This window comes from Mauremys reevesii, linkage group 10, assembly GCF_016161935.1.
Source record: "Mauremys reevesii isolate NIE-2019 linkage group 10, ASM1616193v1, whole genome shotgun sequence".
In the NCBI taxonomy this organism is placed as follows: Eukaryota; Metazoa; Chordata; order Testudines; family Geoemydidae; genus Mauremys; species Mauremys reevesii.
The window spans coordinates 41,117,306-41,144,355 of record NC_052632.1 but is presented as its reverse complement, the minus strand read 5'-3'; the positions used below and the strand labels follow the sequence as shown (position 1 = coordinate 41,144,355).

Genomic DNA, 27,050 nt, shown 5'->3' with positions numbered 1-27,050 from the left:
GGGAGTTTGCAACCTGCTGATCTCAGCTCTTGTTCTGCTGAGTGGCCAGCCAGCTCGAGCTCTTTGACCCAGTGTGATGGGGAAGGAGGGGGAGGAGCTCACTGAGTCCGGGAGCCAGCCCCTGAAGGGGAGCTAATGATGCCAGCCTGTGTCACATGCTGTGGCCAGCTGTGGGGGTGGGGGACAACCACAGCCTTCCTCTTCTGGAGCGGCTCCCAACCCAGCCCAAGGCTCCCATTGTGCCACCGCGAAAAGACCAGCGCTAGCAGCAACCCTGAGCCCAGCCCAGCCTGGGGTGAACGCCCTCTGCCCACTGCACCCAACTAGCAGGGCTGCTCAGACCTGGCTTTGCAGAGGGACAGCCCAGATGGACCCTGCTTGCCCAGCCACCCTCTCCTAAACTGCCGAGAGTGACGCGGGGGACTGATCTGGGAGGGAGGCTAATCCCTCCCTCTCTGCCACAGCCTCACGGGGCAGCGCCCCCCCAGGAAGAGCCAGCGATCTCTGCACAGCCAGCACCAGGCCCCAAGGCATGCCCATGCTCCAGACCAGGAGACTGGCAGGGGAGGCACTGGTGTCCACTCATGCTGCCATTAGTCTGTCGCTTGGCAGCAGTGAGGGGCATTTGTCTTCCCACCAAACTGGAGGCCTGAGCCCAGGAGACATGACACAGGCCTGGCTGAGCCTCCCGTCCCCTCCCAGAGCTCTGTGATAATCCACAGCAACCCAGGAAGCCTTTGGCCAAATGCCTTGTTCTGCAGGGCTGTGTAGAGCGTGCACTGAAGTGCACCCAGGGCATTCAGGGGCCAGCCCAGACTGACCCTGCTGGCATCACGGCCAGGCACCTCCCCCAGCTCAATGCATGCTGTGTTGTCTGGCCTGTCTGCCAGGTTCCAGCCCCCTATTCGCGTTCCAGCCCTTTACCACGTGTGAGCCGCTGGGTGCAGTGTCCGACATATCCCGTCACACGCTGTTTCAATTGCTGCAATTAAAACTCCTGGCCAGCCCCATCACTCACATGACATCCCCCTTGCTGTGCACCACACCTAGGTCAGGTATTGTTCCCACTTGGGAGCTGTTCCATTCTCCCAGGGAGAGACATCAGCCCAGGATCACTTTGCCTGGCCATTTTGAAGACTTAGCTCCACTCCCATCTCCTGGTGCTGACCAGTTCTCAGTGACTTTTGTCAGGGGGCAGCAAGGTCTGTCTTGGGAAAGGTGTCCCCTAATGTGGGGTGCCTACGTGCAACCCCCTGGGGTTCTGCAGCGCTCAGCACTCACAGTGCTGAAATCAACAGGCGCTTCAGAGGTTCAGAGAAGCAAACCGCAGCTGTCTCAAGTTGGACACCCAAACATAGGTCCACGTTCACTAGCCAATGCCCCCAGCCCCGAGGCTGACCGTGACTGAGACACAGTGAGTGATATGGGGCAAGTCACATTTTCCAGCTCACTCCTTATTTGATCTCCTCCTCGCACACGCTCACCTGGCACCTCCTGCTGTTCTGCAGCCAGCTGATAGGTGCTGCGTGCAGTGCCCTGACTGACCAGGAAGGAGTGCTGCTGAGCACGGCTCGTCCCCCACCCCGGAGCTGTGCATGCTGACTCCCTCCCTGCCACAGTGGGACAAGTGCAGTTGCAGAGAAGGAGCAGCCTTTTGTTGCTCTGCATTCTGTGCCTCTGTTCAAAGTTTGCATGGAAAACACCTGTCCTTATAGCCTACCCCGCCCTATGCATCAGCAGGGAAATGCACCACTGCCTGCAGCATGTGCTGCAGGGCACCTGGCCCACAGGGAAGAGACAGTGTATTTGCTTTAGGAGCCGCGTACTCTGAAAGCAGCTAGGTAAGAACAAAGGGTGGCTGAGTGCCAGGGGTGAGAGTCCAAGCACAGACCTTGGGTCAAATTCAGACGTGTAAGAGGGCACAGCTCCCACTGACTTCACTGGGCCTGGGCCTGCTCCTAACAGGGCTGGATGTGGCCCCCATTGGCGCTGAAGTGAAGGATAGGCCAGCACACTGCAAGCCGTGGATCTCAGTCTCATTCTCCCTGAGCCTGTCTGTCCTGTTCCAGCTGAGGGGCCAGGAACCACAGCCAAACTCACTTTCCTGAGCATGCTGGCTGGCTGCTGAAGTGTTGCTAGGCTGCTGCCTTGGCAGGGGCTCACATGCTGATGTCCCCAGCGCTACAGAGCCCTTGTTCTTTGGCTTAGCACCGTGCTGGCTGCCTGCTCCTAGGATGATGGAGTGGGACGTGGCTGCGGCTCTTGCTTGCGCAGGCTCCTGTTTGCCTTGCAGGCTATGCTGATTCCCACCCTGTGTTTTCCCTTTCCCAGGCGAGGCAAGGCCAGAACCCCCCCCCAGGGGGATTATAGCCCCAGCTTAGAGCTCGGCTCGTCACTGCCAAACAAACCCACATCTATAGCAGGCCAGATGAAAAGGAAGAGCCTGTGTCACTGATCCCAGGGAGGAGCACAGCACCAGCTAACCTTAACAGCACCCCTACCCCCCACACACATTAACCTCAGGCCCTGTAAGTGACCTCCAAGCGGACCCCACAAATCCACCCGCAGCCGTGAATATAAGTGATGCCAACCCAGCCTAAAAACAGGCCCAGGAAAAGTCCCTCTCCCTCCCCAACATTGCAGGACAGAGCCTTGTCTCAGGCTCCTAGCCTCAGCAGTGGTATCTCAACCTTCTGGATCCACCAAGTCCTCGTTGCCAAATGAACCTTAATCACCCCAACCCATCCTGGGATTCAGCCTGACGTGCGTCATATGGGGGTCTCTCACTAGCCCTGCTCTACTGGGTCTGGGCCTCCCAGCCCCTTCACTAATGCCCAAATCAGGTGTCAGCACTGGAGGTAAAGCCTGGAGCAATCAGGGATTAGCTAAATAGAGACACCATGGAGAGCCAGCGCAGGCACACCTGCTCCTTTGGCCTGGGGGGATTTAAGGGGAACTCAGCACTAGAATAGCAGGGGTTGCAGGCTGGGTTTGAGGGGCACTGGCAGAGCTGTGGGGGGAGGTGCCCTGGTCTGGAGTAACCGTGGGCTGTGGGAACTGAAGGTCATCAGCAAGTCTAGAGGCAGGGGGAGCTTGGCCAACTCCTGCCTGTGCTGTGGTTGTCTAGCTGGCACTATTAGCTCCCTAGGGTATCTCAAGTGCCGCCGCTCCCTCCTAGCCCCAGTGCCTCTCTCTGGGGCTGTGCGTGCAGGGATCCTTCCTCTTCCCTCTGGGGACTCTGCTGTTCTGCTCATTTCACTGCAGTGGGGGCCTTTAGCAGAAATAAGAAGTGAAAGCGAAATGAGGGGATTCTGCTTCGCCTTTTCCCTGTAGTCTGAGTGAAAACAGCAGCCGGCCGAGGTGTCACTTCCCTCTCCTGTGGGGAAGAGACCTGAGTTGTGGCGCCAGGCTCGGACACTCACACAGGATGAGTTTCCAACTAGCAATAATCACGCCTCGGATTAACCTCATTGGGATGGGAACCCCTTACATGGATGCAGAACAGCAGGGAAATCCATTCTGTTTGTAGGACCTGCAGTTATTCCTGGGGGAGGAGCAGCAACATGCTCCTTTGGCCTGAGCTCCTGATATAGGATTCCAAGTGTTCCACCACCAGCACTGACGGTGGGTGTTTACAGGTGTACCTGGGCTGGGGGGCTGTCCCTGAGCTATCTGTGCACTGGTTGTGGTTCCAGGCAGATGCAGAAGGTTGCAATGAATAGCCACTATCCCCCACCCCTTTCCTGGGGGAGACTTTATATCAGGGGGAAGGCAACCTATGGCACGTGTGCCGAAGGCGGCACTCAAGCTGATTTTCAGTGCACTCACACTGCCCGGGTCCTGGCCACCGGTCTGGGGGGCTCTGCATTTTAACTGAATTTTAAATGAAGCTTCTTAAACATTTTAAAACCTTATTTATTTTACATACAACAATAGTTTAGTTATATATTATAGACATAGAAAGAGACCTTCTAAAAACGTTAAAATGTATCACTGGCACGCGAAACCTTCAATCAGAGTGAATGAATGAAGACTCTGCACTCCGAAAGGTTGCCGACCCCTGCTTTATATTGTTCCTTACCCTGTGGCCCAGACTGGAAACCCTCATCTGCCACTTGTGAATGGGGGAAGTAACAAAGGCCTTTGGCAGGCAGGCACCGGGTACAGTGTAATTGGGGTCCAGGGAGACACACCTCTGCTAGCCCAGGGACCACTAGCAGGGAAGACCCAGACCCAGGGTCCGCACTCAGGCTGCCAGCCCTCGCTGGGGTCTGCGCCCCCAGGACCTCCCTGAGTCCCTTCCAGGGCTACGCTGCTGCCCGTATTAAAGCCGGTGACAGGGCAGAGGTGCCCGGCTCCAGCTGGGTGATGTGGTGTCCGGGTGCCAGGCTAACCGCGGGGCAGGGCGCCTGCTCCCCTATGGTGCAGCTTCTGGGTGCCAGGCCCCAGACTCGCTCAGGGGCTGGGCGCGGGGAGCGGCCGGGAGCGGGGGGGGGCACTCCGGGGGCCAGTCCCCAGCGGGGCTCGCCGCGTGCCCCGGGCAGGCGGGGGGGGGGCCCGGCCGGGAGCGGGGAGGGGCACTCCGGGGGCCAGTCCCCAGCGGGGATCGACGCGTGCTCCGGGCAGGCGGGGGCGGCCGGGAGCGGGGGAGGGCACTCCGGGGCCAGTCCCCAGCGGGGATCGACGCGTGCTCCGGGCAGGCGGGGGGGGGGCACTCCGGGGGCCAGTCCCCAGCGGGGCTCGACGCGTGCTCCGGGCAGGCGGGGGGGGGGCGGCCGGGCGCGGGGGGGGGCCTGCGGGGGCCAGTCCCCAGCGGGGCTCGACGCGTGCTCCGGGCTGGCGCCGGGGGCGGGGCGGGGCGGGGCCCGGGCGGCGATGAATGGAGCCGGCTGCCCAGCCCAGCCGGCGGCGCGATGATCGCGGTGTCTATCCCCGCGGTGGGACCGGGGGCCGAGGCCGAGCCGAGCCCGGAGAAGACGCACACGGTGAGGGGTCCGGTCCGATCCTGGGGGGTCCCCGGGCTGCCGCTGGCTCCTTCCCCCGCTTCCCAGCCGCTGCTCCCAGAGCTGGCCCGGGCTGGCGGAGGTGGCGCTGCATGTCCAGGGGCGCGTCGCTGCGGCCCGTGGTCCCCCCCGCAGGTGCGGAGTCCCGGGGCCGGGGCCTGGCGCAGCCCCGGTCTGCAGCCAGGTCACGTCGCGCCGGGGCCGGGGGAGCCGAGGGTGCCGCGCCGGGGGTGCACAAGGAGCCCGAGGTGGGGCCTGGAGACCCCAGCGCTTCTCCCTTCTAGTGCCCCGGCCCCATTAATGAGTAACAGAAATCCGGGGCCGCGACCAGCCCGCCCGCCCCTGGCCCAGGGCTCCCCTCGCTCCTGCCGCCGGGGGGGCTTGTGGCAACTTCTCCGGGCGCAGGAAATTCCTTATAACCCGCTTCAGGCTCTGCCCTGGGGGCGGAGGGGGAGGGGCCGCGGGCGCACTAGTGTCCCCCCCCCCCCGGAGAACAGGGGGCTGGAGCGGGGCGAGCCAGGTCAGTAGCTAGCGGCGGGGGCGGCTCTATGGGTTTTGCGCCCCAAGCAGGGCAGTCACCCACCGAAGCCTGCCGCCCCCACGGCCCGCGCGAGCTGCGCTGGTGCCTGGGGCCGCCCCTGGTTAGCGGCTCCCAGCCGGCAGCCCAGACCCGTCCGCAGGGAGAGGCTCAGACCAGTGGCTTTTCTCCGCCTCCCCCCGGGGGGCTCCGGGAGCCAGGGTCTGGCCCGCCCCCCGGCTGGCACTCGCAGCAGTCCCCAGGACCCCGCTGTCCCAGCTCCTTGGGCTGAGGCCCCTCCGGCCCAGCGGGGGGAGAGTTGTGTGTTTGCTGCTCTCCCAGGGTCGGGGTCTGGGGGCTCTGCAGGAGCCAGGTGCTGCTGGGACACTAACCCCCAGCGCTGCAGCTGGCGGTGGGCTCAGGAGCTGTGGCTTGTGGGTTGACCCCCCAGCTCAGCAGCGTGTAAAAGCTACAGGGCTTGGGGCTGGCGTGTGCCATAAGCACAAGTCCCTGTCTGGTTATAAACATGCCAGCCCTCTGTAAGGCAGGGAAAGGGTTAAACCCTTCCAGTAACTCCTCCCCAGCTCATCCCTCTGTACGGGAGGGCAATGGAGCAGGGTGAAGCAAGGCCCAGAGGCGGCCCCCCCACGCCCTTTTATGGCATCAGTCAGCAGCCGCCCATCATCTCCTCCCTGCTCCAACCACACTGATAAGGTGGGAGCCGGTAAAACTCCCTGGCCTGCCTGGCTGATTGGCAGCAGCGTGGCCTGGGCTGGGGACTTGAGTTCACTTTCTCTCTGTTCCTTCCTCCTAAGCCCGAGGGGTCTGTGCTGGCCTATGGGCTCCCTGCCTTCCCCAGACGAGCAGGCTGCAGAAGAAGCCCCATGTGGTGCCAGCCAACATACTCAACATTTTCCCAACCTGCTGATTCAACAGCCCCTCCCCAGCTCTGACCCCAGCCAGTGGCTGTCTATCTGCACAGGTGTTAAACATTCTCCCCTTCACTTCCTGCAGCTGGGGAAGGCAAGCGGCTCAAACTTCACTACTGCCTGCACTGTCTGGGCCTGCTTTGCTTTGCAGTCCTGTGTCCCGTCAGCAGGGCCGGTGCAAGGAAGTTTCACGCCCTTCCACCTTGTGGGCCCCCCCCAGCCCTGCAGCAGCTCCCCCCTGAGGCATCCCCCCTGTGGCAGCTCCCCCCTGCCCTGAGGCGCTCCCCCCCATGGCAGCTGCCCCCCCCCCCAGGAGCCGTGCAGCACCTCCCCACCCCAGCTCACCTCTGCTCCAGAAGCCCTGCTATTGTGCCCATCGCCAGGCTTGTGCCACGTGCGCTAAGCAGAGCTGCAGAGCTCTGCCCAGCCACCGGCGCCACCGCTGGCAATGAGAAGAATCGCATGGGATGGAGTGGCCGCTGCGCTGGGAGGGAGCGGGAGTCTGAGCCGCCGGCAGGAAGCCCAGGGGTTCCCCTGGGTCAGCGTGCTGCCGGCAGCCCGAACCCCTGGGCTGCCGGTGGCGCGCTGACCTGGGGAAGCCCTGGGCTGGCTGCCGGGGCGGCGCGCTGACCGAGGGGAACCTCTGGGCTGCCTGCTGGCGGCTCAGACTCCCTCTCCCTCCCAGCGCAGCGGCCGCTGAAATGCTTTAAAAAAAATTGGGGGCGCTGCTTTTTGGTGCCCCCCAAATCTTGGCACCCTAGGCAATTGCCTAGTTGGCCTAAATGGTAGCACCGGCCCTGCCCGTCGGCATCAGGCTGAGAGCAGAGGGCAGATGGATGCAGGATCCAGGAATGGTCTCCCTAGCGCTGTGTGCAGAGGCAACACCACTCCTCACTCCTGCTGTTCCCCTGCTTATAAATCCATGGAGCATGCTGGCTGTCCTAGCTACAGCGTCCTTCCCTGCCTGCCCAGGCCCTGTTATGCTGGGTCAGGCTCCCTTCATGTCCCGCTTCTGCTGGAGAGACTCAGCCCTGATGTGACTGGCAACAGGGTCTGCCTCACTGCGTGTGTGCTTGGCCAGCAGCCCAGCCCTGGGTGTCGACCTGAGGGACTTCCCCTGTCTTGCTCCCAGCATGGATACAAGCAGGTCACCGTGCCCCTGGCATGCACTAGCACATCTCATCTGGGCACCACCAGGAGGCTGGGGGGGGCGGGTCTGTGAGCTGGTCCCAGCTAGTTGTTTGTGAGATTGTTTTGGTTCCCTGATTGGATGAGGAAGGACTGAGGAGCCCCTGGGGCTTAGCCGGGGCGGGGAGAGCTGCGGACCCCTGTGGGAATTCTAGATGTTGAACACCCTCCTTTCTGGCTGCCCAGGCCTGGGTTGAAAGTCACTCGCAGGAGATGAGGCTGCTGTGAGCCATCTAGGCTGGGTGCTGGCTGGAATTTGACTTGTGTTGCTGTGCGGCACTGAGTAATTCTGTACTGTCATAGCTGGGGAGGCCATGGCCAGATCCCGCCTCGTTCATTTAATTGTCCTCTGTGCCAGGGCTCTGGTGAGGGGTTTTGGGGTCCTGTCCAGCTGTGTTGGGCAACTGTCCAGCCAGAGACCCAGTTCCAGCCCCTTGAGTGGGGGGAGCGTGTGCGACCTGCTGCCTGCCGTGTTCGTGTGAGCTGAGTCCAACACTAGGAGGAGCGGAACGAATGCATGAGGGGTGTAAGCATGGTGCAGGCAAACAGTGCTCGGCTCACGAGAACAGCTTTGCTGCATTAGCTTGGCTCTACCCACCACCGTGTGTCAGACAGACGCGTGCACGCACAATGTGCAATTGTGCAGCCGTTGTCAGATTTCATGTGCTAAGCGGGGTTAAACATGGTCAGTCCTCGGATGGGAGACCTCCACGCTGCCATGGTATCGGTGCTCACTTTGCTGCCCTGTGTGGAGCTGTGGGGTGCTGTGCTGCTGGAGAGGCCATATTCCAATGTGAAGCAGTGCTGACAGCTGATGATCGCTGGCACTCTTTGACAGGCGGGTGCCAAGCCTGGTGGTCAGGGCCAATTCCTAGCTATGTCCTGCCCACACCCAGCCTCCTTGCCGTGCCCGTTGGCTGCAATTCTTCATGTGCTACCCTAGCGTGACTCTGATGTAGCTGTGCACTGTTCAGGCAGAGCATGCTGCACCCTACATGTTATGGTGGCAGCATCTCCTCTATCTCTGCTGTGCAGGGTGCGGTAGAATGGGAGATGCGATGGATTCCTGAGCTCAGGGAGCTGAGCTGTGCTGGCCTGTCAGTTGCATGAGGCCTTTCAGCCAGTTTGCAGATGCTAAGGATGGCAGTGCTGTGCCCTGCAAGAGGGGAGTTTCTTTAGCTGCACTGCTCCCCTCCCAGCTACAGCCTGCTCTGAAAGAGCCTTTTGTGACTCTGTTTGCTTCAGCCTGACACTGGATTGTGCTTACACAGCTGCAGTGCATTCTGGGAGAGGGAACAAGACTGCTTTCATTGCTAAGCAAACACTGCAGTTTCTCAGCCCTGTAAGCAGCTGCCCCACCCAAGGGCTACAGGGAAGTAATGTCTCTTCTCCAGTCTGGGCAGCTGGGGAGAGGGGGCTGGGGGTACTGGGAATGAGATGCTCTTATTACGTATTTCTGCACTAAGACTGGGGCCTGTCAGGCCTGTTTCACATCTCTCCTGTGCCGTTGCAGGTGTTTACGGTGGAGGTGCTGTGCAATGGCCGGAAACATACCATTGAGAAGCGCTACAGCGAGTTCCATGCCCTGCATAAAAGGGTGAGTGCTGGCCAGGCAAGCAGCTGGAATGGGGAGTGGGGTTAACTCCACGTTACCATTGCCGCCTGCAGTGCTGCACAGCAAACCCCAGGGAACTGATCTTTCCACTGCCACAGGGCCCAACTGCTGCCTTTGAGGAATTCATCCCTGCAAACGTGCTGTCTGGCAGCATTTCCTCCACACGTGTGTTGCCAGATGTTAGTCTGTCTCCCTGTCCATGTTCTGCTCCTCCGGGGTATGCTAGCGGATTGGGCACGTGCCAATTACAAAGGAAGTTGTGTCCCTGCCCACAGCCGTGTGTGACTGGAACGGGGAGATGGGATAACATGGAGCTCTATGTAGTTCTCTTCCCCATGCTGCACTGTGCCTGGGGCCCATGGCCCTTCAGCCAGCACCAGATTAAGGCCTGGGCAGCATCAGCCTGAGCTGAGGCATTGTTTACTCACCTTCTGTGGTTTTTTTTTTTTTTTTTTTTTTTAAAAGGGCTTGAAAATATGACAGAGTGTAAGTGACATGGCAACACCTGCCTGAGCCTGGGCCTGCCCCTGTGAGAAGGGGACCTGCGTTATCTTACAGGGGTGTTCATGCAAAAACCCCTGGGGGCCTCACCAGCACCACCCTGATAGAGGATCCTGGCAGGAGGGGAGGAATGCTGGGGCCCACCCAAGCAGATGAACTAGTAGCTGGGGTGTAATGTTGGAGAGGTGGGGGCATGCTGCCACCCCTGTTGGTGCTGGGAGAAGAGACCTTTGCAGCTCCTGAGGGGGCTCAGTGCTGCTGTGTCAGAGAGGGGAGGGGCCCTCCTGCCATGGTGTGGTACATGGATCCCCAGAGCAGAGCCTCTAGCCCAGGGCCCCACAGGACCCTGGCGTCCTGTGGCTACAAGCAGCAGGTGAGCTGTGACTCCGTCTGATGGTAACACTACGTTCTGCCCTAGATAAAGAAGATGTGCAAGGTCCCAGATTTCCCCCCCAAGCGAGTCCCCAACTGGATGTCAAAGGTGCAGGAGCAGCGGCGGCAGGGCCTGGAGGTTTACATTCAGGTAGGATGTTTCCCCACAGTCCGCGACTGGGACTCCATCGCTGGGTTTGAGCCTGCTGGAGTGGATTTGGGCTTGCTTCCTTAAAAGGCCCAAGTGCTCTCTGCCGGGGTGTCCCCCCACCATGGGGCGAGGGGCTCCGGCAAGCTCTAACCTGACCACTCTGTGTTTGCTGCAGGGCGTCCTGTACTACAACAAGTCGCTGCCTAAGGAACTGCTGGACTTCCTGAAGCTCAGGCACTTTCAGCAGGATGCCAAGGCCAGCAGCCTGGAGTGAGTATCCTGAGGCCTGGGGCGCCCACTGGTGGAAGCCAAAGTCTCCAATGAATTTGGGACATCAGGGAGCTCAAGTGATTCCTTGGTGCCCTCCCTGGGCATGGGAGGGGCTGGCAGGGTTAGTGTTCATGTGAGGCAGCAATGCCTAGTGGCTGGAGCCACTAGGTTCTGATCCCAGCTCTGCCAGTGACTTGCTAGATGACCCTGGAAAGGTCCCTTCCTCTCTCTTGAATGCCATTTCCCCAGCTGTGAAATGGGGCTAACTGCTCATGCACCCTGGAAGGCAGGCTAAGGCTGCCTGACTAGGAGGGACAATGTGTTACAATGGGGATTTCTTCCTGTTTGCTCAGTCCCTTAGGCTGTGGCCTCTTACCTGTGCAGCAGAGCAGTTCCGTGCATCTCCAGCAGCCCTGCCCTGAGTGCACCAGCACAGGGCATCAGCTGCCGCTCTTAGCAGCTACTGAACTTGTGCTCCCCTCCCCAGGACAGCTTTAAATTGCCAGTGTGCAAACTCAGCCACAGATGAGATGCACCTGGTCCCTGATGTCTCCAAGGTTGTATGTCCCTCTCTCAGCTCTGGACACCTAGGGGAGGGCAGCATTTGTCCCCCCTCCAACCCGCAAGGGCCTGGGCCCATCACTCCCTTGGCTGTTTTCTTGCAGCTCCGTGTGACTTAGTCTGAGGAGAGAGGTGTCGCCCTTCTGCCTCCTCTCAGGCCCTGTGCTCCTCCCAGTGTGACAGTCGGGACCTTGCTCCAGCTGCAGGGGGCTGATGGCAGGGCTCCCAGTTGCTGGCTGACCTCCTCAAGCTCTGGATGGGGGTCCTAGCTCGTGGGCTCGCTGCCAGAGCCCCTACTGCCTGTGCTGGCCTTGTCTCTGCTAGCTGAGCTACCTGCAGGGCAAGGGCACCCCCTGGTGGCTGGCTGCTTCTAGAACAATTCTCCCAGCAGTGGGGGCTCAGCTCCCTTATTCAGTTGGAAGAAACAGCCCCACCTTCCAACACTTTGTCTAGATCCCTGCGGGTAAGGAAATCCCCTGCTGGCTGGGAGAGCTGATATGATGGGGGAAGATGGGCTGCACTAAGGAGCCCCCTTATAGAGCAAAAGGGAACCTGCCCTGGAGCTACAGTGCAGGCACCTGAGAGCCCCACTGGGCACTAGTGAACTGTGCCCCATGCCCACCCCCATCCAGATGGGCCAGGACCTGCCTTGCCAGGACCTAGGCACTGGAGAGGCTTGTGGGGGGAGCCTGTCAGGCTGCTCTCACTAGCCACTCATGTCACTGCCCCAGAACAGCCAGGTCCTCATCAGCCTCTCTTGTTGCAGCCACAGCTTCCTGCTCTCACACCGGCCAGTTATGATCTTCCACAAAGACCCATATGTGCTCCCCTCCTCCACAGGTAAGGCAGGGGCACTGGGGTCCTGGGGCAGGTGATGCAATGGAAATGCTGTGTGCTGGGCTGAGGGCATGGATTCCCCAGCATCTTCTGGGTGTTTGCTGCTCCCAAAGGGATGCTGGCATCCTGCAAGCTGGTTCCCTTTATTAAGGAGGGGTGTACTGTGAGGTGCTGCCCCTCTGCCCATCTTCTCTTCTCTCACATCTGCAGCAAAACTGCCTCTTGGCAGCATATTTGGCTAGTACATGAGGTTTAAACCCTACAACTGCTGCCTGTACAGCGGCCATTTGAGTGTTACCGGGAGCAGAGCAGGACCCACCTGCTTCCCCAAAAGGCACATTTCACAAAACCAAGAGGAACAAAGGTCTCCGTGGGGCCTGACTTCTTTTCCCTCTTGTGCAGTCCAGCCGCTGCAGCCTGGCATCTCGCCCACGCAGGCGTGCTGGGCAGGAACAGTCTTCAGGAGAAAAAATATTTTTCTAACCACCCCCTGCTCCATCCTTCCCTAAAAAGCCGGGAAGAGGGCAAAGGCTCTGGTGAGAAGATGTAAAAACTGCCCACAGCAGCACTGTCCAGAACAATGGCCTGGAGCAGTTGGGGTTTTAAGGGGAAGTTTTTTGCCAAATGTTGCAGTGGGGTCTATTCTGCTGTCTTAATTCCCCCTCCTGTTGTTTCAGAAGCAGACAATACTCTAGTTCCTGCCATGCAGTGCTGTAGGCTGCTGTTAGACATCACACACAAGTAGAGCAAGTGCTGTCCTGGGGTAACATGCAGCCTAGAACCTGGCTCAGCTTGTAAAGGGCTTCTTGGAACCCTTTAGACAAGCTGGGTCAGTGGGGAGCATGGGTGATGGCTGGAATAGGTTAGCTGCAGTTCCATTAATCCAGCTCCCCCTTCTGAGGGGATCTGATGCCCTGCAGCAGCCCTCTCTTGTCAGCAAAGGTGGAAACAGGAACTGGTGGCAGTTGCTGGGCTGTTACCTGGTTCTAAATCTTAATGTAAGAGAGGGTGGGGAGCTGAATCTGGTATCTGGTCCCCCTTTAACTCCTGCAGGCTAGAGTGCTGCAGTGGGACTGGAACCCCACAGGATCTGCTGCTGTAATAGCAGGAATAGGATTAAAAAATCTCCTGCAGGGCTCTGTTCCCAGAGTTTGGTCTAGTTCAGGGGTCTCAAGCTCAAATGACAAGGGCCACATGACGTCTTGTGAACTGGCCCAAGGGCTGCATCACTGACACCCTCACTTCCCTCAGCTCTGCCCCACTCCACCCCTTCCATGAGGCCCCACCCCTGCACCACCTCTTCCACTTTCCACCCCCTTCCCCAAAGTTCCCACCCCAATGCTGCCCCTTCCCTGTCACCACGGTGTGCAGGAGGCTCAGGGCAGGGAGTTGGTGTGTGGGGTGCAGCAGGGGGCTCGGGGCAGGGAGTTGGAGTGCAGGAGGGGTGTGGGGTGTGAACTCCAGCCTGGTGCTACTTACCTAGAGCGACTCCGGGGTGGCAGTGGTGTGCATCGGGGCCAGGGCAGGCTCCTCGCCCCATGCCACTCCGCTCCAGGAAGCAACCAGAACTACAGCCCCTGAGGGAGCGGGGGTGGGCACAGGGCTCCGCTGCTGCTCCTTTAGGTACCACCCACGAAGCTCCAATTCGCCGCGGTTCCCTGTTCCCGGCCAATGGGAGCTGCAGGGGGTGGTACCTTGAAGCAAGCCAACACAGGAGCCCTCTGCCTCCTTCCTCTGGCCTGAAGGGACGTGCTGCCAGCTGCTTAAGGGAGTGGCACGGGGCAATCCCGCAGGGTTGAATTTGGTCATGCAGGCTTGTTTGCCCACTCCTGGCCTGGAGGTAGGTAGCGGGGTGGGGTAGGTGGGTGCAAGGAGCTTGGTGGGCTGCATGTTTGAGACCCTGGTCTAGTTCCAGTCTTCCTGCTGTTGCCAAGAAACAGCTGTACTTTTAACCTCTTTCCTCTCCTGTTTTGCAGAGCTGCTGCCAGACATAGTTCTGAGTGGTGTGTTGCGAGGCTTCTACAGACCAGCAAGCTGCTGCTGGGAGAAGGCAGCCCCAAAGTGCTTGGCAGGGCTCCACATGCTTAGCCAGCAGGGCTCATGAGGGTATCCACGACCCAGCCATTGCTCAGGCTTCACCAGCACCACTACTGAAGTGGGAGCACTGCTCGGTTGTCCTATCTACAGACTGCTCCTGTATCTCAGTGGCTTTGCCTTCCCTTCCCCTGGGACTTGTTCCTGCCTTCCCCAGCATGGGGTGATGGACAAAAGGGGGAGATGCTGCTGAGCCTGGGGGCTGGTGCCTAACACACATGGAGATTGGGCTGGAAGCACTTGTAATGAACAGGGCAGCTGTGAGGCCAGACCCTAACTGCTCCAGCAGTGCCATCTCTGGCCACAGCACATGGAAATGCTGCAAGCTGCACTATGGCTGGGATGGCCAGGCTCCTTGCCAGTGCTTATGGCTACCCATAGCTCTGGCTGCAGCTCCTGCCAGGCTGGATAGAGCCTAGAGGGGGAGGGGGTGGTGTCCTAGACCCCTGCAGAGCCCTGTGGGGAGGGGTTGGTCTCCTGCAGGCTAAAGGGAGCTGTGCAGATGTGTATAGGCAATAAATCACTCAGGTCTGGTTTGGAGATTGCTGCTGCACTGTGTTTATCTGGGACTAGAACCTAGGGCCCATAAACTGTGCATGACATGCCCTGTTTGGCCTCTCAGCCACGGGATGAAAAAAGACAGAAGCCTAATTGCAACCACAGGATGTTCTCATGGACAAGGTACTGGGCAGAGCCCCATCCCTGGGTCCGTTGCCTGTGCCACACCTTAACCAAGGTGGGGGGGGGAGAGAGATGATGTACTCACAAGGGAGAATGAGTGGGTCCTAGGGACTGTGCTAACAGGAGCAGGAAGTGCAGCCCCTGCCAGAGGCACCACCCTGCAATAGAGGGGGAGGTGCAGACACCAGGCTGGCCTTGCCTGAGGTCCAAAGCAGGTCAGGTGCTTCCAAGCTCCCTGTTCAAATACGTTTGGCTTCTTTTATGCCTTACTACTGTGGCTAAGGCTGGTTGTTGCCCTGCTCAGGAAGAAGCTATTTCTGCAGGGGCTGTGAGCTGCGCCTTCTCAGAGGCCAGGGGACATTCAGGCCCTACAGGAAGCCCACTCCAGGCAGTGCTATAAAAAACACACTGATCACATTTATTAGTGCATGTGCTTCTTACAAAAGTGATGGACCCACACCCCCTCTGCTGGCCAGATGGAATGTGTTGGGTCACAGAGAACGGGAGGAGGCCAGGCAGGAGGTTGGTGGTAGGGTACAGCTCCTGCTCACCCAGAGGGTAGCTAGATCCAAGGGGCCCTGTGGAGCATCACAGCCCCCAGCCCTTCACACGCCAGCTCTGCCTGCATGGCCCTGCCCTGGTGCTGGGGCAGGATGGTTTACTCTTTGGCAATGGCAAATGGTTTCTCCACCTCGATAGTGCCACAGTCAGCAATGGTGACATCCTTCAAGGGCTTGTCCCGACTGTCCGTCTTGGTGTTCTCCACCTTCCGCACCACGTCCTAGGGGACACTCACAGTGAGGACGGGATGTGCCTACGCACAGGGTCCCCTGACAGCCAAAGCTGAGAGGGGTGTTTCCACCCTTCTCCAGCTGGCAAGCACCGAGTCTAACTCCCAGCTGTTCCCTTGTCTCACCCTCAGGCCTGCTCCAGAAAACATATATAAGGAGCCTCCTCTCCCAGGACAATACTAGACTCACCTCCTTCAGCCTTTGTTTCCAGGGACACAGCAGCTATGGGCTCTGTCTGGCCCTCTAGCAAAGTCTAACATGCAGCCCAGGCCCCATTCCATCTGGGGCACACAGAGCCACTATGGGTCGGCCATGCCAGGAAGGGTGCTTCCCCCGCCCCACATCCCCCCAGCATCTCCCTCCACAGGGTTGGGGCTTTCTCCTTACCATCCCTTCCAGGATTTTGCCAAACACAACATGCTTGCCATCCAGCCAGGGGGTCTTGACTGTGGTGATGAAGAACTGGGAGCCATTAGTGTCCTTGCCAGCGTTGGCCATGCTAACCCAGCCAGGTCCATAGTGCTTCAGCTTGAAGTTCTCATCAGGGAAGCGGTCACCATAGATACTCTTGCCTGGCAACGAGAGAAGAGGAGCAGCTTACAGTCATGGGTTCCATGCAGGTCAGCTCCCCCTGCTGGCACCAAAGGAGTATATTAGCACATCTAGAGAGGCAGTAACCTGCATCAGGGAGAAGAGACCCCACATCTACCCCCATCATGCAGGGCTCAGTTCCTCGGTGAGGCTGCTAGGAAGTCCTCCCTCCATCTACAGGAACCAATACACCCTCTGGGAGGGAGGGGAAGTGACACAGATATGGTCAGGGAGCCCCATGCTGGCAGGCGATGGGTGCACTGAGCTGTGGCTGAGAGCAGTGCTGTGGTGGACAGGAGCATGGGCACTTTCCAAACACACAAGGATGGGTCCCGTTCTATAGACAACTCCCAAGGCAGGAGCCAGAGGACACCCACCCTCTGCAAGTCACAACATAGATCTGCAGTAATGAGCTAGTATCTGCTTGAACAGCAGTGGCTCAGCTTTAGAAATGAACAAGAGGGAAGGGTCCCAGGCAGAAGCCCTCCTATTTCCTGTGTAAGGATCATTGGGCAGGGCTCCCCCAGGGAGACTGAACTGTTAAGGGCATCTAGTGCCCATCCTTTGCCATGTGCCCACCTGGCTGCTAGTGCAAGGGTCAGAGTAGGGAGCCAAGATACATTGCACCAAAGGGCTGCTGCTAGAACTAGCGAGCGGGAGTGACTAAGTGACCCTTGGTGGAGCTTCTTGTCTGTTCACTGTCTGTGTGCCTGACTGACTGAAGTTCATAGTGTGGTCGGTTTGTCTACAGGGGCTGAGTGCTGAGCCTAGGCACCTGCTAGGCCAGGCTGGGAGCTTCTTAACCAGGTTCTCACCTCCCAGCCTTTCATTCCTAATCCCATGAGTAGTCCTGCCCCTTTGTCAAGGGACCATAAAGGAGAACAGGGGGTTAAAAAGCCAGCTCCTAAGCAACCAGAGCGAACTGCAGAGTTTTGCAAGGGATTTCTGCCAATAAAACCTCCCTCTCCTCCCCCTCCTCCAAAAAAAAAAAGCTGCAAGAGTAAAAACAATGCAGGCAGAAGTCCATAGCAGAGTGAGGGCTACCCAGTTTGTGGTTTGAGCATTGGCCTGCTAAACCCAAGGTTGTGAGTTCAATCCTTGAGGGGGCCACTTTAGGATCTGGGGCAAAAATCAGTACTTGGTCCTGCTAGTGAAGGCAGGGGGCTGGACTCGATGACCTTTCAAGGTCCCTTCCAGTTCTAGGAGATAGGTATATCTCCTATTATTACTATATATATTATTATTACCTGCCTTGTGGGTAGGTGGCACGTGTGCATTTACTGCAAGCAGCTCACGACCCTTAGAGACAGATTATGGGCACTTGAGCCCAAAGTGACTGAACTGGAGGAGCTAAGGGAGACAGAGAGGTACCCAGAGGATACTTTCTGGGACCCAGGAGAGCAGCCCCATCATCCAGTCTGACAGCTTCTGTGCTGCTGAGGAGGATGAAAGTCCTGGGGAAGGAGAACATCAAAGTGGAGCAGAGGGAAACGATCTCATGGTTGGGACCCTCCTTCTAAATAATGTCATGTGCTCTCTTGCACTGAGGATGCCCCTCCAGGGGAGGGGACGCAGTTATTAGGAAGAGAGAGTAATAGTAATGGGGGATTCAATCATTAGAAACACGAACAGGTGGATTTGTGATAACCAGGAGAACCGCATGGTGAAGTGCCTGCTGGGTGCAAAGGTTGTAGATCTCTCAAGATATCTAGCTAGATGAATATGCAGCGCTGGGGAGGAGCTAGTGGTCGTGGTATATGTAGATACCAGTGACAGAGAGAAGGTAGGACAGAGGTTCTGGAGGCCAAATTTAGGCTGATAGGTACCTCCATGGTAGCATCCTCTGAAATGCTTCCAGTTCCATATGCAGGGCCAGTTAGCCAGGCATAATTGCAGTGTGTCAATGCAGGAATGAGACAATGGTGGAGGGAGGAGGGTTTTAAGTTTTATTAGGAACCGGGGAACCTTTTGGGAAAGGAGGCGGCTACACAGGAAGGATAGGCTCCACCTAGTCCAAAATGGAACAAGACTGTTGGCCAGTAAAATTAAAAAGGTTGTAGATGAGTTTAAGTTAAGGACCGGGGGAAAACCAACGGGCACAGAGGAGCACACGGTTCAGGCAAAGATTTCTCTTAGGGGAGGATCTATTAATGGAGATTCTCTATATCCTAAAAAAGAGGAGAGGATAGAAGTTGAGAGAATACAGGTGGGAGCTGAAGAGAAAGTCAAAGGAAAAGGAGTCCCATTCAGTTACATCACATGAAGGCAGACAACTAAATACTGACTTATTTTTAATAAGTGCTTGTACACAAGTGCTAGAAGTCTAAATACTAAGATGGGTGAACTTGAGTGCCTAGCATTAAATGAGGCTTTTGATAGTACAGGCATCACAGAAACTTGGTGGAATGATAATCAATGGGACACAGTAATACCAGGGTACAAAATATATAAAAATGACCAAGTAGGTCATGGTGGAGGAGTGGCACTATATGTAAAAGAAAACAGTCAAATATAGTAATCTTAAATGAATGAAATAGCACCATAGAATCTCTGTGGATAGAAAATCCATGCTTGAAGAACAATAACAATATAGTAGAGGGATATACTATTGACTGCCTGACCAGGATGGTGATAGGGAATGCGAAAGGCTCAGGGAGGTTAGAGGCTACAACAAAAGAAAACTCAACAACAACAGGAGATTTCAACTATCCCCAAGGTACACATCCCCTCAGGACAGGATGCAGAAGATAAAATGCTTCTTGGAGCAGCTAGTCCTGGAAGCCACAAGGGGTGAGGCAATTCTTGATTTAGTCCTAAGTGACACACAGGATCTGGTCCAAGAAGTGAACATAGCTGGACCACTTGATAATAGCAACCATAATGTAATGAAATTTAACATCCTTGCGGGGGGGGGGGGGGGGGGAAAATGAAAGAAGCCCACAAAAGTAGCATTTAACTTCAAAAAGGGAAAATACATAAATACAAGGAAGCTAGTTAAACAGAAATGAAAAGGAACAGTCACAAGAGTAAAATGCTAACAAGCTGCATGGAAACTTTTAAAATCATAATGAAGGCTCAAATTAAATGTATGCCCCAACTAAAAAACCCAAAAATAGTAAGAGGACCAACACACACCACTATGGCAAAGCAGAGTAAAAGAGGTGGTTGAGACAAAAGGGCATCCTTTAAAAACTGCAAGTCAAATCTGACTCTCGAAAATAGGAAGGAACATAAAATCTGGCAAGACAAGTATAATTAGGCAGGCCAAAAAAGAATTTGAAGAGCAACTAGCAAAGGTACAACAGAAGCTGGTAGCCTGGCAAACAATCAGTGGGGCCACTGAATGATCAAAGTGCTAAAGAAGCACTCGTGGAAGACAAGACTGTTTTAGAGAAGCTAAATTAATTCTTTGCATTGGCCTTCCCTGCAGAGGATGTGAGGGAGATTCCCAAGCCTGAGCCACTCTTGCCAGGTGACAAATCTAAGGGACTGTCCCAGAATGAGGTGTCAATAGAGGTGGTTTTGGAACAAACTGATAAACAGTTCTGAAGGAACACAAAATATAAAACTGCAGAACTACTAACTGTGGTATGTAATGTATCGCTTAAATCAGCTTCTGTACCAGATGACTGGAGGATAAATAATGTGACACCAATTTTTAAAAAAGGTTCCAGAGGCGAAGCCGGTAAGCCTAACTTCAGTACCAGGCAAATTGGCTGAAACTACAGTAAAGAGTCCTGTGGCACAGTAAAGAACAGAATTATCCGACACATAGATGAACACAATTTGTTGGGGAAGAGTCAACATGGCTTTTGAAAAGGGAAATCGTGCCTCACCAATCAATTAGAATTCTTTGAGGGGGTCAAATAAACATGTGGACAAGGGTGATCCAGTGGACATAGTGTACTCAGACTTTCAAAAAGCCTTTGACAAGGTCCCTCACCAAAGGCTTCTAAGCAAAGTAAGCTGTCATGGGATAAGGTCCTCTCATGGATCAGTAACTGGCTAAAAGACAGGAAACAAAGGGTAGGAATACATGGTCAGGTTTCACAACGGAGAGAGGTAAACAGTAGGGTCCCACAGAGATTTGTACTGGGACCAGTGCTGTTCAACATCTGGAAAAAGGGGTAAAACAGCGAGGTGGCAAAATTTGCAGACAATACAAAATTACTCAATTGACTGCAAAGAGTTACAAAGGGATCTCACAAAACTGGGTAACTGGGCAACAAAATGGCAGATGAAATTCAGTGTTGATAAATGCAAAGTAATGCACATTGAAAAACATAATCCCTACTAGACATACAAAATGACGGTGTCTAAATTAGCTGTTACCATTCAAGAAAGATCTTGTAGTCATTATGGATGGTTCTCTGAAAACATCTGTTCAATGTGCAGTGACAGTATTAAAAAAAATAAAGTTAGGAACCATTAGGAAAGGGATAGATAATAAAATCGTAAATATCACACTACCACTATATAAATCGATGGTAAACCCACACCTGGAATACTGCATGTAGTTCTGGTCACCCCATCTCAGAAAAGATATATTAGCAATGGAGGTGCAGAGAAGGGCAACAAAAATGATGAGGGGGATGGAACAGTTTCCATATGAGGAGAGAGAAAAAGACTGGGACTGTTCAGTTTGGAAAAGAAATGACTGGGCGGGGGAGGATATTATAGAGGTCAATAAAATCATGACTGGTGTGGAGAAAGTGAGTAAGGAAGTGTTATTTACCCCTTCACATAACACAAGAACCAGGGGTCACCTGATGAAATTAATAGGCAGCAGGTTTAAAACGAACAAAAGGAAGGTATTTCTTCACATAACGCAGAGTCACACTGTGGAACTCAATGCCAGGGGATGTTGTGAAAGGCCAAAAGTATAACTGGGTTCAAAAAGAACTAGGTAAGTTTATGCAGGAAAAGTCCATCAATGGCTATTAGCCAAGATCAAGAATACAGCTCCATGCTTGGGTTTCCCTAAGCCTCAGACTGCCAGATGCTGGGACTGGATGACTGGGGATGGATCTGTCAATAATTACTTTGTTCTGCGAGTGCCCATCCTAAGCTGGAGCTCTGCTCACACCAGCTGATGGGAGATGTTTCAGCTCAGGCCTGGCTGCTCACTGGGACACCCTTCTTCACAGAACAGCCAGGAGCCCCCTACCAAAGGTGATGCCTGGTAGGGCGGTGTCTGAGCAAGAGCCTGAGTGCTGGGGAATGGCAGGACTCAGCAGAACCCTTCCATAGGCGCTGACTTTCCCCTCTGCCCAGTGGGTGCCCAACCCCCATTCCATCCCTTCCCCAAAGTCCCCACTCCATCCTGCTGTTTCCCACCCCTACCCTGCCTCTTCTCCAGCTCCTCCCCTGAGCATGCCATGTCCCTGCCCCACCCCCAAACGTCTGTTAGGCAGTGGGGGGTGGGAAGCGCTGGGAGGGAGGGGGAGGAGCAGGGACACAGTGCATGGAGGGGGAGGAGGCAAGGAGGGGGCAGCTTGGCTGCCGGTGGGTGCAGAGCACCCATGGAGTCAGCACCTATGCCTCTAACTCCAGAGCAGCTCTGCAGAGCCCTGGGCAAGTGCAGCAGATTCACAGCCAGAGGGAGTCCATGAGTAAGGCTCATTGCCTGGAGCACAGGACAGTGGCAGGGTGGCACAAGCCCAGCATTACCTCCGGTGCCATCTCCGCGGGTGAAATCTCCTCCCTGGATCATGAAGTCCTTGATCACACGGTGGAACTTGCTGCCCTTGAACCCAAACCCTTTCTGGAACAGAGGAGAGTGAACGTGAGGCCAGGGGAGGAGCAAGTGCCTGGGCAATAGCTAAGGGATTGCTCCGCCCCCCCCCCAATCACTGCTTCATTGCCTGCCCATCTCCCCAAAGAGGCGCTCCCCCCAGACAGGGCAGGTTGAGCTGGTGGGGGAAGCCAGATCTTCCTCCTGGTTGCAGTCTCAGGCTGCAGTCTAGATTGTTCATTTATGTCCCTGGGCCTCATGGTTGGGAAGAAACCCTTTCAAACGTGACTGATACTGCAGCACTGCATGCCTGAACCTGAAGCCAGGGTTGAGGGGGAGTCCAGGAACAGCTCAATGGGAGCGGGCTGAGCAGTGATTACCAGGAGAGAAGCAAATTCAGTGCTAAGGTAGGCAATTGGGCAAGGACAGGAGCTGGTTGGGTGAAGGGGAAGAGATGGGAACCTGGGGCAATTTCGCATCTTCTCCAATGCATCCCAACTCAGCGTCCCAAGAGCTTTAGCCCCCAGCAAGCCCAGAGGGTAGTGGCACTTGTCTCCAGTCCCAGTGCAAGGCACAGCTGAGAAGAGTTTAGTACTGTTAGGGGCTGTGATTTTTAGAAGGGTCAAAAGGAGTTAGACACCCAACACCCACTGAAAGGCCCCAACCCAGTGCTCACCACGGTGAGTGAGTGAGTGATCGGAGCCAAGGGCTCTGCTGGAGAACACTTCCTGGCCCTCAGCAGCAGGGAGTGAACAAGAATCAGGGCTTCAAGTGCTGGGAGCCAGTGAGGGATCTGTTTTCTCCGCAGTGGGCAGCTGTGCACCGACCCTTCCACCTTACCCATGGAAGAAGGGGTGTAGCAAACAGCCTTCTGCATTGCACTCAGAAATCTCAGTCTTGGGCCCCAGGCTTCAGCCTTTTGATAGCCAGTTACATTTAAAAAAAAAGGGGACATGCCACACTGCCATTCCCTTGGGGTTTGGTTCACAGGCAGCCCAGCAGCAGGAGACTGGGAAGTATCTTGGTGCCTCCCCCAGGCTAGACCATGCTCCCGCACTCACTCCCCCTCCCCCCCCAGCAGAACTAGAAGGGGGTGGGTATCAAAAGTGGGGCTGAAGTGCCAGGATGCTGAACACTGCTGCTAGACCTTTTACAGGTCTTTGAGGCAACACCCCCCTCACATGTATTGAGGATAAACCTGAGCATAATTCTCAGGATCAGCCTGCAAAGGACAACTACCCTCTGAGCCAGCGTCTAGACAGTTGGCACCCCCCATCAAGGAGTAATGGAAGGTCTGCTCAACCAGTGACCATATCCAGCCTGTAATTAATATGGATGCTGACAACAACACACCGCCTGTGCTGCTGGAACAAGCCCCCTACTGCTCCCCAGCCCAGCACCTGACTTTCTCCCTGCTTCTGGAGGTGGTGGGTGAGAGTACACACACCAGAGCCAACACCAACTTATGCACACTGCAACTCCAGGTGATTTGGAAAACTGGAGTGAGGGGCATTGCCCAGGGGTCCATTCACCTCTCCTGTGGCCAAGGCAACAAAGTTCTCCACAGTCTTTGGGACTGTCTTCCCAAAAAGGCCAAACACGATCCGGCCAACATCTTCGTCCCCGATCCGCAGATCAAAATACACCTGTGGTACAAGGGAGGTAGCGTTAGCCAGGGATTCCTGTTTCTCCTGCCACGGCGTGGCACTTGGAATACCAAATGGAGCCAGTCAGATGACACCTCCTCACCTGCCAGGCCCAGGCACTGAGCCTATCTGGCTGGCTGGGTTACAGCAGCTCCTGCACATGGGATCCAGCTGCACGTCAGCCCCTGAGCTGTAAATCATCCCAACTCCGAGAAGCAGCATAAGGGGCAGAGAATTAAGCTCAACATCGGGAGGGGTTAGAAAGCTCAGAGCTCTATAGTGTTCATTTGGCTGCACCGTACAGACCTCTTTAAAAAAGCAGGCTATTAGCCCTTTCCATGTAGAGCACAAGTAACCCCATCAGACCACACTATCTGCCCTTTAGGGCAGGGCCTCTCTCCTTTACTCTAGGGCTATATTCAGAGGTACACACCTTCCTATTAGAGAGACTCATGCACCAGCTGGCTCCTAAGCCAAGCCTGGCAGGGGTTCCTGCCTAGGGAATCTTGGCTATCACGTTCCCCCACCCCAGGTCTGGCACTGAGTTAGTGAGATGGCAGCAGGCTGAATGGGCTCAGAGAGAATTGCCACCAGAGTTTTCGCCATCAGAGCCTTCACTTTTGGGGTTCCCACTCCCAGAACAGCGCTGGCCTCAGCTCACAGGCTGGCCTGCCCCTTCCCCGCAGCCCCACACCTGTCCACGGGGGAGTGCGGTAGATCCCAGACTCCAGCGGTTTAAAGGAACCCTGTCATCCCACCCCCTGCCCTCCGGCAGACCTCCCCGCTGATGCCATCTGTGCCTGGAGCGTGTCACTCCGCCCGGGTTGGGACAGGCGATCCCCTCCGCCGGGATTAACCGAGACACTAACAAAGGCCGGCGGCACCGCCATCTTCAGCTCCCCCACCCTTGGCGCCCGCCGCCCCTGCTGGCTCCCCAGGGGAGCCGCGACCGCGCGATCCCGGCTGGGAAGGACGGACCCCTCGGCTCAGGGGCACCCGTCTGAGCCTTCCCCAGGGAGCCAGCGGCCCTTCCCTGCTCCGACCCACCCCCGCACGGCTAGCCCCGGCCTCGGGACCCACGAACCCCCGGGAGCCGGCAGCGGGCATCGCGCGCCGCTCTAGGGGAGCCGAGTCCAGCCTGCCCCGGCTGGGGTGCGAAGCTCGGGGCCAGGAGGGGTAGGGTCCCGGGGGCGGGGGGGTCGGAGACCCGGGCGAGGAGGAAGATCTGGGCGGGGTAGGGCGGGCCCGGGGCCCTGGTGGGGGGAGAACAGGGTGGGGTAAGGGCGGGACCCGGGGGATGAGGAGATGCGGGCGGGGTAGGGGAGGCCCGGGTGGGGAAGGGATACGGGCAGGATAGGGGGGGGGGGGAGATGAGGAGGTCCGGCAGGGGGGATGAGGAGATCCGTGCGGGGAAGGGGAGGCCCAGGGGAGGGGCGATTCGGGCAGGGTAAGGGGGCGAGGGGATGAGGAGAGCCGGGGGCGGGAGATGAAGAGATCCGGGCGGGGTAGAGGAGACCCGGCGGGAGATACGAGCAGGGTAAGGGGGAGATGAGAAGATCCGGGCGGGGAAGGAGGGGAAGGGATACGGGCAGGATAAGGGGGAGATGAGGAGGTCCGGGCGGGATAGGGAGGCCCGGGGAGGGGCGATTCGGGCAGGGTAAGGGGGAAATGAGATGAGAAGATCCGTGCGGGGAAGGAGGCCTGGGGGAGGGGGCGATTCGGGCAGGGTAAGGGGAGATGAGAAGATCCGTGCGGGAAGGGAGGCCCGGGGGAGGGGGCGATTCGGGCAGGGTAAGGGGAGATGAGGAGAGCCGGGGAGATGAGGAGGTCCGTGCGGGGAAGGGAGGCCCGGGGGAGGGGGCGATTCGGGCAGGGTAAGGGGAGGGATGAGGAGAGCCGGGTGGGGAAGATGAGAAGATCCGCGCGGGAAGAGGAGGCCCGGCGGGGCGGGATAAGGAGAGCCGGGCGGGGAGGGGGAGGCCTGGCCGCGGGGGATGAAAAGATCCGGGCGGGGTAGAGGAGGCCGGCCGGGGGATACGGGTAGAGTAACGGGGGTGGGGGCAGCCCACCTTGGCGGTGACCTTGGGCCCCTTCTTGCGCTCCTCGGCCCGCGAGGCGGCCGGTAGCAGCAGCACCAGCAGCGACCCGCCCAACAGCGCCGCGGCCACCAGCAGCTTCATCCTCCTGCGCTCGCAGCCCGGCCACAGCGCCCGCCGCGCCGCCAGCATCCGGGACCCGCAAGCGCCGCACCACCAGCCCCGCCCTCCCGCAGCCCTGCACCGCCCGGCCCGAGGCGGATACGCCTCCGCTTCCCCGCCCTGGCAGTGGTACGGCCCGAATCGCTGCCCCGCCTATAGGCGCCGGGCGGAAGGAAGCGAGCGATCCCGAAGGGGAGGCGACGCTCCTCCCCCCCAGCGAGCCAGGATCGCGCGTTCCATCCCGGACAGAGGGGGGTCAGGAACCGGCCCCAGAGCCTGCCACGTTTCCAGTTTCTCATTGGGCCACATCTTAGCCAACGGGAAGCGGGCACGGAAGGACGGGGCGCAGCGGCGCGCGCCGATTGGGCCAAGTGTCAGCCACGAGGGATGCGTGGTGCGCTCAGTGCGGGGACTCCAGCTCCCGGGTTAGGCTGCGGGCAGCCGACCAATGACTGTGTGTCCCGTGTGACAGGAACGGCCCCTTCTCTAATCCCAGGCCCGGCCGGCCTCACGCCTTTGGCAGAAGTGGGGGACTTGTCCCATTTGTTCTTGCCAGCTAGGTCGGGGGCCAGGGCAAATGCCCACTTCTGTCAATAGTGCGGGGTGGAGGAACGGACGGGGTCGTGGGGAAGAGACAGGGCCAGTCTCACGCCGGGGGGTGGGGGTGGGAGGTAGGACCCTGGCAAGCAGCCTGGGGTAGAGAGGAGGACTTAGGCTGCTAGCCCCACATGGTGTCTTGTTTTCCCTTTGTGAAATATGGTCACCCTACAAACCAGATCCTGACCTATGGCGAGCAGGGGGCTCGCAGCCATCTGCCGAGGCTCCTCGGCTCTCTGCAAGGAGACAGATGAATATTCCCTCCCCACCCCCCAGTAAAACAGCCACCTTACAATAAAAAGCCCTTTTGAGCTGCTCGGGGCCCTAAACAGAAGGGCTCTACTGGGTCAGACCAAAGGTCCATCTAGCCCAGTATCCTGTCTTCCAACAGTGGCCAATGCCAGGTGCCTAGAGGGAATGAACAGAACAAGTAATCATCAAATGATCTGTCCCCCATTGGCAATTCCCAGCTTCTGGCAAACAGGCTAGGGCCACCATCCCTGCCCATCCTGGCCTATCCTCCATGGAATTATCTAGGTTTTTGTTTGAACCCTGTTAATTAGTTTGCTTATGCCTAGCACTGGCTCTGGCCTTGAGTGTCCAGGGCTGAGTTACTCCTACAGCACACAAGGGGAAGCAGGGGACAGTAACCCAGTGCAGGAACTACAGCTTAGCGGCATGTATTCACTCACCATAGTAGGGATGCATTCAGGACCCAGCTACAGCTAGTTAGAGCAGAGACAACGAGGAGCCTGGTGGCACCTTAAAGAGTAA

At 57.2% G+C, this 27,050-nt stretch overlaps 2 protein-coding genes across 2 annotated transcripts; one reads left to right on the top strand and one right to left on the bottom strand.

Annotated features, from left to right (window-relative positions):
* Positions 1-4,880: 4,880 nt before the first annotated feature.
* SNX22 (sorting nexin 22) lies at positions 4,881-14,738 on the top strand. Its single transcript, XM_039492440.1, has 6 exons — positions 4,881-4,985; positions 9,151-9,234; positions 10,172-10,276; positions 10,452-10,546; positions 11,874-11,947; positions 13,921-14,738. Exons 1-6 carry the CDS (start codon positions 4,914-4,916, stop codon positions 14,046-14,048), a joined length of 558 nt encoding a protein of 185 aa, XP_039348374.1. The 5' UTR covers positions 4,881-4,913; the 3' UTR covers positions 14,049-14,738.
* A 364-nt stretch (positions 14,739-15,102) lies between these two features.
* PPIB (peptidylprolyl isomerase B) lies at positions 15,103-25,748 on the bottom strand. The gene is made up of 5 exons (XM_039492439.1): positions 25,551-25,748; positions 23,368-23,481; positions 21,772-21,865; positions 15,898-16,082; positions 15,103-15,500 (listed from the first exon to the last, which is right to left on the bottom strand). Exons 1-5 carry the CDS (start codon positions 25,707-25,709, stop codon positions 15,378-15,380), a joined length of 675 nt encoding a protein of 224 aa, XP_039348373.1. The 5' UTR covers positions 25,710-25,748; the 3' UTR covers positions 15,103-15,377.
* Positions 25,749-27,050: the final 1,302 nt, after the last annotated feature.

What these genes read in the sequence shown, in the direction of transcription:
- SNX22 (XM_039492440.1), top strand. Translation starts at nt 4,914, where the DNA reads ATGATCGCGGTGTCTATCCCCGCGGTGGGACCGGGGGCCGAGGCCGAG. An exon ending in GCCTGGAGGTTTACATTCAG is followed by an intron (nt 10,277 to 10,451) that starts GTAGGATGTTTC and finishes TGTTTGCTGCAG; the next exon opens with GGCGTCCTGTACTACAACAA. An exon ending in GCCAAGGCCAGCAGCCTGGA is followed by an intron (nt 10,547 to 11,873) that starts GTGAGTATCCTG and finishes CTCTTGTTGCAG; the next exon opens with CCACAGCTTCCTGCTCTCAC.
- PPIB (XM_039492439.1), bottom strand. Translation starts at nt 25,709, where the DNA reads ATGCTGGCGGCGCGGCGGGCGCTGTGGCCGGGCTGCGAGCGCAGGAGG. An exon ending in GGCCCAAGGTCACCGCCAAG is followed by an intron (nt 23,482 to 25,550) that starts GTGGGCTGCCCC and finishes CTTGTACCACAG; the next exon opens with GTGTATTTTGATCTGCGGAT. An exon ending in TTGCCTTGGCCACAGGAGAG is followed by an intron (nt 21,866 to 23,367) that starts GTGAATGGACCC and finishes CCTCTGTTCCAG; the next exon opens with AAAGGGTTTGGGTTCAAGGG.